This window comes from Myzus persicae, unplaced genomic scaffold (assembly GCF_001856785.1).
Source record: "Myzus persicae strain clone G006 unplaced genomic scaffold, MPER_G0061.0, whole genome shotgun sequence".
In the NCBI taxonomy this organism is placed as follows: Eukaryota; Metazoa; Arthropoda; class Insecta; order Hemiptera; family Aphididae; genus Myzus; species Myzus persicae.
In genome coordinates this window covers 71,029-88,133 of record NW_019103036.1, presented here as the reverse complement: position 1 = coordinate 88,133, position 17,105 = coordinate 71,029, and the positions used below count along the sequence as shown (strand labels likewise).

General features: G+C 31.9%; 1 protein-coding gene across 1 annotated transcript in view; it reads right to left on the bottom strand.

Annotated features, from left to right (window-relative positions):
* Window positions 1–931: 931 nt before the first annotated feature.
* The window catches only part of LOC111033647 (doublesex- and mab-3-related transcription factor A2-like), a 73,587-nt gene continuing 57,413 nt past the window's right edge, over window positions 932–17,105 (bottom strand). The window contains exons 2-6 of the mRNA XM_022314496.1: window positions 13,052–13,397; window positions 8,551–8,746; window positions 4,692–4,867; window positions 3,661–3,960; window positions 932–1,628 (exon numbers count right to left, since the gene is read on the bottom strand). Coding sequence (XP_022170188.1) covers window positions 1,278–1,628; window positions 3,661–3,960; window positions 4,692–4,867; window positions 8,551–8,746; window positions 13,052–13,216 — 1,188 coding nt within the window. The 5' untranslated portion in view covers window positions 13,217–13,397 and the 3' untranslated portion in view covers window positions 932–1,277. The remainder of the gene's footprint in view (window positions 1,629–3,660; window positions 3,961–4,691; window positions 4,868–8,550; window positions 8,747–13,051; window positions 13,398–17,105) is intronic.

The window sequence follows — 17,105 nt, the reverse complement described above, 5'->3', positions numbered from 1 at the left end:
AATGCGGGACGAACGAACAAAAAAAACTTCAATAGTCAATATACTACATTTTATTTAAATTTTAAAACAGTTTATAAACACAGTATAAGCAAACGTTTGTATTTTTAAATAAAAAAAAAATAACGTAGAAATAGTAGAATCCTATAATAATAATAATAATAATAATAATAATAATATGTTTAAGTGCTACGGCTACATTCCGAACACAATTATTATAATAATAGGCGCTTAAAATAATATTAAATTTATATGTATAATATTAATTACTTATATTGAGTTTTATATTAATATTATTTACAGTCACTCATCAATACTTTGCGCATTGATATTAAATAATACTGTAGTAGTACGTAAAGGTACATGTTATACCATATAAACGCAATACACAAACAATGCCAGTTGAACAATTAACTGCAAGCGCGTGTATGTGTATAGCTTATTGTAGTATTATATTTAATAATAATTGTTTGAAAGAATTATCTTATAAAGAGATGGCGAACATTTTAAATTATTCAAATACATTTCAATTTAACGCTATAACTGGTTTTCTAATATTTACATACAAGCATTTAGCTGATATTTTTCTCTTTACATTGTAAATAATTACACTAAAACTCTAAAAACAATTTTCTCAAAGCAACCGTACCTATTTGTACTGCTGTATAGGTACACGTAATTATTACAAAAATGTAGGTAATAACTTTTGTTATAGAAAATGTATCTTACAAAACGTAATATTATATAGGTACTGTAATATATATTTTATAAAAAAGTAGGTACTCAAGGAAGATCTGCACGTGTTGAAATTCAGAAATCGTAATTGTTTCTACACTATATTCGAACAATTCAGCTTTTAATCGTTCACCCCCTGCGTACAGCAATTCGTCGTTTATAGTACGCCGTCTTCTATATACACTCGTATAATATATGCGTCCGATATTAAACTACTCAGTAAATTCACAAATGCATTAATGCTGTTGAATCAAATAAAATGCTAAATGATTCATGTATTGTATAATTACGTTGTATACGCACCGAGATCGAGAAGCAGGAGGATGAGCAGGATAAGAAGAAGTAGGAAGAGATAAATTTCCGAAGGTTTCCCGGATTACTATTTTTTTTTTATCAAAAAACGTTAATTGCTGTGACCATCTGATCGTTGCTCTACAGTCTACACGATGGTGTGTGGATGTGTGGATGGATGGTCGGAAGGATAGTTGGATGTATGAACGGATGTGCGTGGACGGGTGCGGATGCGACGCTGCGATGCGTTTTCATCAGTCCGAGTACGACGTCTTGTCGGAACCGGGTGACGGTGACCGCGGTGAAGTCGCTGCCTGGTTCAGGTGGTGCGACTGGTAGGTCATGGCGTGCGGGTGAACAGTGGTGAGGTGGTGCAGTTGCGGCTGTAGATAGTGGTGAATCGGTGCTGTGAGGAAACGGGGCGCCTGCTGTTGTTGCTGCTGCTGTTGCTGCTGCTGCTGCTGGTGGTGATGGTGGTGGAACGACGTCATCGCGGCCGCGGCCGTGCACACCGTGGCCGCGGCTGCGGACATGGGCGAGAACGCTGAGTGCGAGTCCATGAGCGACGGATGTCCTATGGTCGGCAGCTGATCCGATGAACACATCTGAAACAAGCGACGTGCAGGTCGGGTGTTACGCGTGACATGGACATATCGTATAATAATTGTTAAGCGTTTGTCGGTACAGAATGTGGGTGGAGGTGGCGGGTGTGTGTGAGAGAGAGAGATAGTGCTAGATTGCTATTAAACTTATGAATGCAGCATAGATAATAGCTGTAGCTACAGACAGATATGTATATAATTATTTTAATTCTTATTAGTTATTATACAGCGCCACGGCGGACGGGCGCGCATGACGCTGCAGTGTATTCTCATGTACCTAAAGAGAGGACGACGACTACAACAATAATAATATAATATTATTATGTACCTACATATTACGGTATAGTTTACACATTATAATATAATATAGGAACCAATATTCTTTACAATATGGCCGCGCGTCAAAAGGGATCGACCCTAAATGCGTTTTCTTTTTTAACATCATTATAATATTATTGTGTCGCGTACGAAAAAAAATAAACTGTACGGGTGCGCGTACATACAAATTGACAATATAAATAATACATCACAATGTGACGTGTACGTATAAAGGGTACGAGCGGGTATTTTTTGAAAACCCGACTACACCACGAATTGTCGAATTATAATAATGATAATATGCTCGAGTAAGCGTCGAAAATCGGGTTCTCCCGTGAGCGTGTACACCGCGTTAGGACGAGAGCTGTTAAAACGGTAAGACTAGACGCCATTATCACCACCATCTTTGGTGCATAATCAGATAAGTATTTGATTATTTCATATATTATTATTTGGATATTTCAGTTTAAAACATATATAAAAGTAGGGAATAACGGTGACCAGAAGTGTACCGCTGTTAGAAGAGAAGTGACTTTGCTACATCAATGAATGGGATGATATAAATATATATATAACGATTAACATTTAGTAGTGGATTTTCTTTTGATATGATGATAAATTTATTAAAAGTTGGTAAGTAAAAAAATTCATCATTTTACAGTACTCGTTCAAGCAATATATTTTGTATCCATTTAACACGTTTTCCGCGTATTACAAACTTCGATACAAATATTCATTATAGTTGTTGTCTACAAACCCTGTTCGATTATTGCCGTCATTTATATTTTTGTATACCATTATGATACATTATAATGTCAGTCATCGATATTATGGTCATAACTAGGGCTCGGATTTAAATGTCCTAAAAATTTTAAACTTATAACTTATAATTATTATAGTTTTAGTATTAAATACGTCTTTACAACTTCAGAAAAAATTGAACAACACCTAAAGTTTTTCATAAATGTTATATTATTTTAACTATGCCAAAACGTAAAATATGTTTAACGATCTTGAATTAAATTTATAGAGAGTTTAAAAAACTTAACATGGATTTTAGTACTTTGGTGGTTTGTATAAATTCTCAGCGTATTCAAAAATTCGCAGAACAATTTATTGAACTAGTAATAATGTATTAATTATAGATATCAATAACTTGATGTGTTCAATACAATATACAATAAGTATAGGTAAGCCATAAAGTAAATATTAAGAATTGGTAAACTTCTATTTCACGTATGTTTCTATTAATACTATAAGGTTTATGTTATTTTTCTTAAATTACGATACATAGATCTTATGCATTGTATGCTTGGAAACTATTTACAGGATGTGCATCTTCGACGGTCAGATAACTCAAACTGCTGCCAATTTTCCGTTAGGTTTTTGATTTTCTAAATGGTTTCGATTTGACTATACAATACAACATTAACCTAACCTAACCTAACCTTTGCAAACGAATTATGGTGTCGTTTATTACGATAGCGTGCAGCGTGTTTCTTAAACCGAGTTCCGCGGAACCATGAAGTTTCGTGAATAATTCGAAGGGGTTCTATTACTCTTTATTGATTGGTTATTAATATTAATTTTTATAGAGGTTCCACATGAAAAAAAATATTATTGTTTGGCGTTCCGTGATCTTAAAAAGTTTAAAAAGAGGAACACTGGTCTACCTAATGCGTACATATTAGGTATATAATGTAGGTGTGGTACTTACCATGAGTTCGATTGCGTGCAATACGTCTCCGTTGCACCTCTGCAGCACGTTTTCGATGTCCACTCGTCTCTTGTAAGGGAAAACGCGTCGGAGTACATCGACGGCCGACCGTCCGGCAGAGTTGACTCCGGCGGCTGCGGCTGCGGCGGCCGCGGCGCTCGATTCCAGGAAACTGGAGAAATTTGGATAGTTCGACGGCAATCGGGAACGGTCGGGTTCGGTCGGCGAACTGGAGTCTCTCCGTTTGGGCAGCGACAGGTTTTCCGGGGCAGCTTCGTTGCTACTCTCGTTGCTCTCCACCTATTAAATATAATATATTTATAGATCATGTAGACTGGATGAGTAAGTGTGACAAAATGTTTGTTTCTAATGTTTACGTATAGGTATAACATTTTTAGAGGCCAAACCTATTAGACAAAACCATTCACATATTAGAATTTGTCTCGATTGATTACCCATAAACACATTTAATTTAGTATTTCAAGTTATCAATATGTTTAATATTTAAATTTAATTTTAGAATGGCAATGCAAGAAACACTTATAGTTATAATTTTTAAATACTATTGTGATATAAGAAAGTTGGAACTGATTAACATTTTACACCATTAATATTTTATTTCACAAGAGTACCTACAATATAATTTTGGAGAAAATCAACCCTAATCAAATATATATTTTTCCTCGAAATTATGAAAATTAACAGTTACTAAATGTTATGTGCAAGTATCATTCACATTATGAAACACCATAATCTCATACTTTATTAAAGTTCTATTATTTTAAAATTCTCAACTACTATACAATATAGTTTCACCTAACTATAATTCGTAATTAGTATATGTCTTGCCACTCAGTGGAAAGAACATATTATGCATGTATAACCACAATTCATAATAATAATTATCTATATATTTTATATACGAATGAATGCGACCATAACGCAACTATACCTAGTATTGAGTAAAGTTATTATAATTTTATTCGCAATACCTATTATACTATAAACAAAAATTGAAACATCAAACTTACCTCCGATCTCGTGGGACTGTTGAATTTGGCGGCAAATTGTGTGGACGTTACTTGGGTCGGGGCGTTCGGCGATACGCTGGACGATCGGCTTCGTGTGTTTTGATCTTGTGTGCCAATTGTTTGGTCGTGTTTTGCATTAATGGATTCTTCCGAACTGAGGCGCGCTCTTTTTTCGTCTAAAATCGGGCAAAATTCGAAGTTGTTTAATTAATGAATTCGGAGACGTATAACTGCATAAGGAAATACGAAAGTGCGAATGTTTGAGAAAAAATCCTTATGGATATTGCAATGTTATTATTATGTGACGAGAGTACTTGACGTGTTGAACGTAATAATATTATTATTTCAATTAATTTCATTTTTCTTGCGCTAACCAAATGCCATGCGTGTCAAACAGCATTCAACTCTTATCGACCCTTATACATATACTTAAAAAAAAACAAAGTGTATACACATAATACAATAATGTCAGTACGGACGAATACAACATATTATTTATAAAAGTCAAAGGTATACAAGTGTAGAGTATAATAATATGTGGTTAAAAAATAATTATTATTATTGACAAATCGTTAATCACGTTCGATTTGTATGTGCGTTTAACGTGTACCTATATAATATTATAATATCATTGGGAAATGGAATAAAAAAAAAAAATAATAATAATACGTAACGTTTCGAGGCTTATATATTATATTGTGCGTGAGTACGAGGTGGAAAAAAATGTTTAATAATACAACGTTCGTCGAAGATATTCGAGTGTATAATCATGTATATGTGTATATTAAAGTGTGTATGTACATAGGCTTGTATGGTGTATATGAAATGCGGCAATTATTTTTTTACGGCTGAAAAAATAACACATCGACGATGTAGCGGAAGGGCGATGAGGGTGTGGAAGAGGGCGCGAGATGGACGGACGCGGGGAATGCGAGAGAGTGAGTGAGAAAGAGTGAGGGAGCATTTAAACTAACGCGGGGGTGGCGGGATTATAATATAATAATATGTCTAGTATGGCGATCGCGCTCTTAAAAGCCCGACAACCCCCTTTTGCCGCGGGTGCAGTACACCGCATAAGTGCGGAGTGAATCGCCCGAGTACATTATAATATACAAAATCTCTATTGTACAAACTCGGCTGCGGGATTTCGTTATTATTGAAACGTTTAAATAGGTACCTGCGCGGCAGTTGTTTTCTGCACAGCCATATATGTATATATATTATGTAGTCGAGTATATAATAATTATGTAGGTGAACTACCACTGTGTACATACATAATTTTATAAACATATGAATATTAAGTCAGTAAGTCACAACAGCTTATGTACAATGTTCACATATAAATATACATAAATATATATATCATACATGTATACGGTGGTTCAGGCTTCGAGGGGGGGGGGGCACTCGACGCTGTACAATTATTGTTTACGCAGAACTATAATATATCACGACCATATAACCAATTACCCAACTTCCTATAATCCTACCATGTATTATTATATTATACATTATATTTGTACCATCGAGACTACGGTATTGTTATTATTATATTATTATTATATTACAGGTATACGTAACTTTACGTTTAACGGTGCTTTAACGAGTTTAAGGCGTACTTGAAAGTTAAACGTTATTATTTTTTAAAAACGGTTTCTATATTATATTGTCATTATTACCACTGCTATGTATAATGTTCCCGGAACTAAATTAAAACCAAAAAAGCGCATTAAATTATAAAAACACAATCCTAAAAGTTATTTATTATTGTATATAGGTACTGTATTTACCTCTATTGTATACATATTTATTTGAGTTATCAGAGGAAAACAAATTACAAATAATAAAAAAAAAAATACTTGAATAAAAGTATAGTTAAAATTACGTAATTTTTCAAATGTAATGTGAAAATCATTATTTTATACCTAATTATTATTTTTTTAACTATTTCTAAATGAAATATTCTCATATGTCAATTTCAAAAATATACTTATAATTAAAAAAAATAAACTTTACGTGTAGTAAAAATGTTCTATGAAAACTTTAGGTATACATCATAGTCGAGTTAACAAAATATATAGTTGTACAGAATTATCACAAATATATAGTTTCATGCAACTTTTATTCGCAAGTTTATGGGTACCCACATACTATAGTTTATCTCCTTATAGCTTATTATTTTTTTTTAATTGCAATATGTGTACCGTTTTCGAGTGCACTCTAGTCTTTAAGTTATAATTTTTAACAACAATATATCGAGATAGTTTCATGTAGTCGTAAGCATTTCTATTAAGCTGCGATTTTTAACCCTCGGCAACTGCTCTTTTAACATAAAAAAAAACATAACGCCACCCTTGGCATACTCAACCACTCAAGTAATATAATATATACGTTTATATTTTTTCACCGTCTTTTGTTTAAATGAACGGTGGTTTGTATTCGTTTATTTTTAATTTAATAATTTGCTAGAAAAAAAAACACTATCTCGGCGAAGAACACAGTGCGTAGCTGATATTGTGACCAAGTGCATTTCAAATGATATTATTGTTTTATCGTGTAATATCTGCGGCAAGCCAAAATTTGAATCTGTAAAAGCAATTACTCAGCTACCACTTTTTGCGAATCCTTTCCACCCCACGAATAACTGCTCAAGCGTTTAAACTCGTAAGATAACATTGTGTAAAACCACGTCTTTGGAACATTCATACAATGTTATCTGTTTAACAAAAAGTTTAAAGTGAGTTAAGGAGGGTAAAGAGTAGAGGTTAATTGGTAGTTGTGTTTAAGTTGTGTGTGCGTTGTTTTATAATAACCTCTTGGCCACCATTGTGAATGTACGCATACAACGCGGCTCTTAATAAGAAACACCCTTCCCCATAAAGTATAATATAATATGCCCACGCATACATGTATAAGTAAATATGATATATACGTACACACACCTATATAATAATACTCCCGGAACAATGAAGACGATTAGGGGTGAGTTGGAAATCGTATATAATATACTTAATATAATAATGCAAGCAATTGAGGTCAAGAAGAATTCTGCGGCAATAAAAGAGGAATTCGGATAATGTTACTAGTGGTTATTATGTGTGCGGCGTGTGTACGTTCATATATACATCACGCACAGTCATAAACAGGGTCTTCTGTTTTCCTCGTCACCCTCGTTATCAACGACAGCCCATAATAATTATTATATATTTCCTTCGGTTGGCAACATAAAATATTTTCGCAGACGTCATCGATCCACCCGTCTTGCGTCAATTAAATAATAATATATTATGTTCCTTTATTTTATACCGTAGTTTTGTGCGTAATGAGTATATTATCATGGGCATGCAGTGTGGTTAGAAAATGCCTAATTTTTTTGGAAAATATAATTATTATTATGTGTTATTTTTGAAATATTATGACATTTTCACTCTTCGAAATTTGTAGTAAGTTTCCAAACTAAGTTTGGTGTTAATATAGTTGTATAGACTATTAAAACTGACGTATTTTTTTCACATAAAAATGTATGCAACAGAATGTCAAGCACACAAATAAGTAAACACGTTATTCTTTTTTTGACTTCGTATTTCAGTAAATGCGTCCACGATTCAATGTAATATTATCCTTCGCTATTTAAACTATGGGTGAAAATGAAATTGTGTCTATGACGTATTGTTAATTTATGTAATTTAATTTTTACTGATAATTATTTTGCGTGACATAATAGAATCACAAATCCAAACGGGTAAACATGAATATAAGTTAGGGATATAATGTTTTTAACAATAATTCAATAAACTTCTATGCCAATGAACGAGTGTGAAATTCGTTTAGGGATGTTATAAAAATAATATGAATATACCTGGACTTGATCTAGCAGCAGCTGAAGATGACGACGATGGTGGTGGGTATATCAATCCCAGTTCTCTGGCCTCGTTTTCCTCTTGAGCCTGTTGCCGCCTTAGAGCTACTTGGGCGGCCATAACTCTCTGTCTTTCTGCTATCAATGTACATTTTGCACAAGCACAATCTCTCCAACGGCAGTAGCGTTTATGTCCCTAAATAATAAAATAATACTATTTATAATTCATAGCTATTTCAGAGCTTCAGACATAATAATATACAATTTTATTTGAAAATTGAACCACACATTTTCTACTTCTATAGGCACATCTTATGATATAAAAGCATGTCCAAAGCGTGAATATAACCTAACCTAACCTAGTCATTACGTCATAATTATTTTAAACACAATTTAAAATATTTGAATTTATTGTAATAATTATTTGTTTTACTAATCAAATACATCTGAGAATTAATAATCAATGGTTTTGCAATATTTTATACACGGCCTTTAAATAGTTGTACTGAATGTTAAATCAATATTAGTTCAATGACTTATAATAACATATTTTATTAAATATAACACCAGTAGTTGAATATATTTTTGAATGACTACAAATAAGAGAGAAACTCAGAAAATAGCAACCACAATTGCTTATTGTTTTTTAGCTCCTTATTTTTGGTTGAAAACCAATATTCATTCATATTCATGAGATCATCATGACATTATGCATAATACATTACACATGTTGTAACTATGTATTATATGTATAAGAGAGAGCGCGTTATTATTAATTATGTAAGTACATATTGTACATACAATATACATATTTAATATTTATGTAGGTACTTACATTATTCATAAATATTAGTAATAATATTTTATTATTTGATTATAATGTGTTCAACAATATAAAATAATTTTGATTTTTTAATTTAATGGGTTATTGCGCCGTAAGTGTCCTACCTATTTGTATGATTGTATACGTATAAAATATCACATAATTGGGTACATTTATCTGAATACATTTTTAAAGGTCAATCAACACTCCAATTACATGAACAAACAAATTTACTGATCTATTGATTCACTATCTTCACTGAATTTATAAATAAACATACATAGATTTTTAAGTCATTAGGAAATACAAATAATTTACAGAAGTGGAATATGCTATTTAAGTCATTAATACGTAATAAATGAAACATAATTATGTAATTAAAGCGATTTAGTTAATTTATTAATTCTCACTTACAAGTAAATTTGATTTAAATTCAAGGGATTTATTGTTCATTAAAATGTTAATTTCTGCTATTTGACGTATAATTGTAAACTTAAACGCGAACAAAGATTCAATTAATGTAAATCTTAATTTATTCATATGCCATGTAGATATAAAATATACAATATAATATTTCACTAAAAACAAAATAAAATAAAATAAAATGTAATAATACTTATTTATTTTAGACAAGTTTACTAGACAATAATTGAATTTGTCATTATTATGTTAAATTATTATATGCATAGTCTTTACTACAAATAATTACATTAAATAAAACTGTTTTCCGTACTGAGGCAAAATAAGTTTAATTAATGTTCGCATATTGAATTTTCATTAAAATTCTGAATGTGTATGCAAAAGCAAATAAAACACAAGTTATTAATTTTAATGTATGAGCAAGTTATGTAATTACGATTTAATTTACTTATTTTTGAGTTTCAAATTTATAGTTACAACCGTGTGTACGTTTATATTTGATTTTTATACAAAAGTCTGTTAAATTAATGAATCAAGGTATACTTATACATTTAAACAAAATATTGATGTTAATTGTGTATGCACAGAAATAAATAAGTTTGTCATCATTTAGCCTACAACAATTTAAATTTACAATAAATAAGGGCAACTTAAAGTTACCTAGTCTTAGTTAGTAGTGCTTTTCAAGACAGTAAATGTACAAAATCATTTTGGTTTGTAAATCGTTACGATAATATAACATATAATTGTACAAAGTTGTGTTAAGTACGTCGAATTGTCACACGTTTTATGTATAATATTTCAATCAAATATGTTTTGACAGTTTAATTAAATGCACCTATATTAAAAAGGTGTATAAAAACAAATGCTCTACAACTCCAAATTATTATACAGACATACAGTTAAGCAAAACCTCAAGAAATAATGAAGTATAGTTTCAATGAAATTAAATAAGCGTTGGTTGTTATTTAAATTCAATTACATAAGCATCAATGAAAGTGAAATAAAATTCTGATTTATGTTGACAGAATTGTGTTCGCGTTAAAGAGCTGCTTTTGCATTTTCTCTTATATAGTAGGAAAGTATATGAGTTCCTACATAAGCCGTATGTATTACAACCATACAAGATTTATTTAAATACGTTTTGAGTATCGACAATGATAAAATATGTGAAATTCGCGGAATATTTAATTTTTTTAAATTGTATTTTAGTTATTACATGTTAAATAATATTTTTTTAAAGATTGCGACACGTGAACTTAGCAACTAACAATTTAAATTGTAACTCAACTGCCAATGTCAAGATAACTATACAACAATTATTTTAATTTACGTTAGTGCGCAATTCAGTAACACATATCGAAACTAAATAAGTAATCGGTATCTAGATATCACAATAATTAGATATGAAATAAAATAAATAAACTTTTTATTTTTAACTATAGGTTTATTCAGTTGTTACTTGTTATGTCTAAAAGTAACTCTGAGAAGACTACCAGTACATTGATATTCTTATATTTACTATAGTAATAATTTATGATATGCATTGGACCTTATATATTACATATAAATATATTATTAATGGAATAGTTACATATATTATATTTTAATAATTATATAGGCTCAAAAAGATTGATTGGAACAACATGTAGTATTAAGAATTTGTACTTTATACCTTTATTTATATGTATCAGTATGATTGCAAAGTACAAACAGGGTGGTTCACCAAGAATTCTCACCCCCGTATATCCTATAATTGTGCATATATTTAAATTCTGACTATTGTAATTTTTAGATCCACGCACTTAATGTTCATACGTATTTTTGAATATTTAAATGTTAAATACCCTTCAACGAGTATTTTGCAATATATCTACAATCTACTGCAAAATTTCTATTTTTCTTTATCACTGTAATTTTAGATAATGTTTATTAAAATGTTGGTGCATTTAGATTGAAATTTGAACCAGTGGATTTTGTGTTATTAAACTTTATGTTCTAATCGTAACAAACAATATAGTCTTTAGACTTTAATAGTAGTTTTACATAAAATAATAAATATTACAATTGATAACCCCTCATTCTTTCTAAATCTATTAAACACATACGTCATGTTTATCCATGTATCTATTTCAAGCTTAATACCTCAGAATATATTTGTTTGATATTAAATTTATTAGCACCAACATATTCAAAAAAATTCACGACCTTAACAATTTGAACAAAAAACTTTGTATTGTACTCTATTTTATTGGGACACTTCTTAAATGTTTCATAAATCTAAGTATTTAAGAATAAAGCCTTTATCGATACATCTAAAATTTCAAAAATTAGAGTTTGAATAAATGTATTATTATAAATTAAAAGTGGAGGGTGAGAATTCTGTGTGAATTATCCTATACATGCATATTACATATGTTATAAATGACGATCAAAGAAAGACCAACCTAATCTATAATTTTCTTTACCATCTTAAGATCAATAATTTTGTTCGTATACGACTAATATAATTATGGGTACAACACCGATCACTAAATAATACATTATACATTGAACTTACAAAATTAGGAAGTATGTACTATATGCGAAGATGTAATCGGATGTATGACATTAGACAATATGAATTATAGAGATATTATAGATGCAGGTATGAGCATAATACATTATCAATGACTTACAGTAGTTAGAGAGTATTGTACATATAATACTTTAGAAGTCACAATTATTATGAAACTATTCTGAAGGACTGCCAGGTACATCAATTTAAGTTTCTTCGTTTTTAAAACTTAAATAACTACTATTATACCGAGTGCCACATCTATTGAAATGTCGAAAGCAATTTTATAGTAGATATATTAGTATAGTTAGTACAAATAATATGAACATGTATTGGTGTATATATTACTTGCAGTGTTCAAAAACATGGTGAATTTCATACTTTATTTGGTATATATATTACGTATATAACCTATAAATAAGATTTTAAAAAATATATTTAATTTTTTTGAACAATAATGTGCCTGCCCTCATAATAATAGGTAATAGGTACGTGACCTTACTTATGCCAAAATATCATTGTATCATTGTACAACACCTACAGTGTAGTGGTTCGTGGAGAACGCGGGGGGTTCTAAACCATCCTCTCGCCAATACGATTTATTTTTTCCTGCGTTCGCGCCCCCGCAGCAATAGTCGGTGTTTATACCGATATATACCTAGGTACATTATTACATAATATTATAACACGGACACACTCACTTTCAGGGCCGACACGACTCCGTGGTTCCTGCACCGGGCACACTTGGGCGTCCGTTGGTACCGCTCGGACGCTCGCTGCAAAAAGAACGCGGGAGACAGTCCTCCGAGAGCGGGATGCTGCGACATGAGGGCTGCGGTCATGTCCACACCGCTAGGCAAACTCATCGTTACTGCCGACGGTTACGCTTTCACAACAACGCCCGGACCATCTCGGGCCCGACCCGCGGTCGTCGTCTGTCGGGCGGGCGCGGCGATGGGGCTGGCTCCTCCCCGGAACGCCGCAAAGTCCCGCCCCTCCGGCACGCGTATATTTATTCTTACAGTACCTAGCTCTTCCGCGGCGGCTCTACACACACACACACACACACACACACACACACTATAAATATAATTTTATATACTATTATTATCATTGTATTACTTTATGTGTATATATAATATAATATATACATAATATATATGTATACATTATACATCGCTTTCGTTTGTATTTCGGCTGAACAATAACGCACACACTCGCGGGCGAGTATAATAATTTCAGGTGAACAGTACATAATATCGTATAGGTATATAAAGCACGTACACACGCACCAATATATACGCGACTATTATACTGAAATGATATAATAATAATAATAATAATAATAATAATAATAATATCACGTACACGTCCTGCGGGGTAAATCGGCGGAGAGGGCCACGTCGAATCACCGACCGCGTTTACCCGGCCAAACTCCACCCAGTTCCCCGCTGTGTATATATATATGTGTGTGTGTGTGTGTGTGTGTGGACCGGTGTAAGTATTGTATACATATATAATGTACATATAATATATACCTAGGTACTGTAAATGTGTATCATGCAGCATATCTACACACATACACACACACACACACATTATTATGTATAATGTATATATACAGGTTTACGCGTATGTAAATGGACATAATATATTATTATATAGTTATAAATATGTGTCCCAAGATGAGGCGACATGAATACACGTGCGATATTGTGCGTATATATTATTATGCGTAATGTATAAAATATATAATATCATATGGATTATGGGTATATAAGTATGTTTATATATATTATATATATATATATATATATGTCATACCCATATAATTTACATTTTTGTCGGTTATTGTTCGATCCCGGCGGGCTACATTGGTACCTATTATATGTATACATGTAAATTGTATTATTATATTGTATTATATACATATATTGTTATAATAGTCGTACCAAAAGATCTCCTGCTATGCATATCCACGATCCCCACACCACGGGCTATATTCACCAAACCACAAGCACAACACCCGGCCTCCACTATATCAATACTATATAATAGTTATTATTATTATTGTTATTTTTATTAATGCCTGTATATAATATACTGCAGGTATTTTAATTTATAGTACCTATAAGGCTATACGTAGGGTCTCATACGCTCCGTATTTTAAGGGTTTGTCTCGTATTTGAATCAATAGCATCCCGGTGACCAGATAAAATGTTCTAATATCAATATAGGTACACTATAATATAGCATTTTAGCTCCTTACTTTGAATCATTGAATTTGCCGGGGTGAAAATGAAGGCACGAATTCCAAATTTGTGGTTACGAATAAATACTAAATAATAATTAAAACGCCTAACAATAGGTAACACTTAATCGATAACGCACAGGACAAGCCGTCTCTGGGGAGATTGGAATGTTCTATAAATAGAAAATGAGGGACCGGCAAAATTGTGATTTAGGCCACTCAATACAGTCCATCTCTCACATTACAAACGCCATGCCTTCCCCGTTCTTTTATGTATGGAACACTGGAAGAACTCCACGAAGTTACTGAATAGGCAGTCAACTGGATAAAGGTAATTGACAACCAAATGTAGAGACTTAGACACTTTAACTACATCACCGGAAAGTTACACTCAGTATTAAATTCTTAATAATATGTGGCTTTGTATTCTGATAAATAACTGTAAAAAAATATGTACCTATACCCTCCTACAGTAATAAGCATTATAAATTATAATAATCATTGTACACAAACCTATCATATCTATTGAATCTATTAATTAAAATATTTCACCTAGAAAATTCTGCGATAAGTTATTACTTCCAATCTCTAAACCACCCTTATCAAATTTCCAGTGAACACCACTCTTTAAAAATTGTGGAAATGCAAACTAGCTTTCTATGAGGCTGTACCGAAAAAAACAAGCACATCGCTTACTGAAAGAGGACACGAACGAAACTAAATTTTACGCCTAGCTCGCATATGCTTATATTTTGTATTTTAATTTCTTATATTTTCAATATTTTGATTTTGGTTGCATCACTTGAAATTGATTTCACAGTTCCAGGAGTCTTCTGAACATAGGTATAGTGATCGATATTTTAACACCTAATGTAAATTAAAGCTAATTAAAACGCTTTTCTACATGTGTGATAATAATATTTATCTCTTATCTATAAGATAAGTGACTAGTTGTATCACAATATTGTACTACATATAATAAGTAACATAATAATATTAGGATTACAATTATAAATTGTTAATTAACTGTTTGACTTGATGCAATTTTCCAATCTATAACATTTGAGTACGGGCAGCGGAAAGATATAATATTAGGGTGTGAGCCTCATACCAGCCGATGACCGATTTTCAATACCTTCAAAAACAATGCATCTGCTGCGTATACATTTCTCTAAATCCATATACTTAGGCAAACCCGTTTCCTGTTGCCTTAACCAGCACTCGTGACTCGTGATAACTATTGCATCTATCAGACTTGCAATTATGGTTATCGACTAAAGATACCAACGCTCAACAAACAATAGTTGTTTAATGGCTTTGCTAGATGAGCACACATGTATGCATGCAGCGTCTAAAGTTTGATCTAGTTCTTAGCGTCTAGTCCACTGTCCACTAGCCACAAGGATTAACAAATCAGAGACTAAGGAACATAAGACAATCCTAAGGTCTAATTAGGACCTAACATAAGAACAAGTTGGCAATCGCATAAAAAAGTGCTAGTGTGCGACTATATGAATAAGTGCTCTAATCTCATTATAAATAATAACACACAGTATCGGGCATCATTTGTTATTTTATAAACACCGTTCAAAAGTAGACATTTCACTATTATACTTGTACTATATATAATTTTTGTTAAAATAAAATGTTATAAAATGTACAATTAAATTTTTTACAATGGCTAATAATAAAAAAAAAAAATGGACAATAATATTTGTTTTATTTTTGACTCCCCCTCCCTCTGAGTAGGTTATAGATATATTTTAGTAAATCGTTTATTTAATTTATTACCACGATAACAAACAGACCGTGTTTAAATACCCACTGAAATAGCTCGACCACTTGTATGCCATATAACTATTATAGTGTCGTCGATAAAAAGAGATGTTTTGGCTAAATAGGTATCCGAATTCTAAACCACGGCTATAGCTGTCTATAATAATAGCCTTCTGTCTAAACTTTTTGAATCAGTTGATAGTAGAAGTGATAAGTACCCCCGGAGATTAAAATTTCATATTTTTTACATTTTATCGTCTGCACTTTTAAGAAAATTAATGGCTGTTTAATCTGTTCTATGTAAAATTAACCGACTTTATTCGACAAATAAATAAGCGTCCTTGGTTCCTTCCTCGGCTGGTGACAAAATTTTGTGTTTTTTTTGTTTGTCAATTTACAATTGACATACAATATAATAATATGCCCGTATTAGATAGTCATTGTATATTTTTTTAAGTTATTGATTTTATCTATAGATTTAATAAATAATAATTTAAACTGAAATTTACATTGATGTATCACAATTTAGGTGTACCTATCTTCATGGAGATCTTGGCAAATATTTGAAAAGTACTGGGAATTTTTATTTTTGACTCCCCAAAAATATCAAATAGATACCAGATTCCCCTACCAGAAACCTTTATCAAATTTGCAACCAGAGCATATTTTTCTACTAAAAAAAGTGTTTTCACTTTGCAGACAAGGCCGTAGCCAGGGGGGGGGGGGGG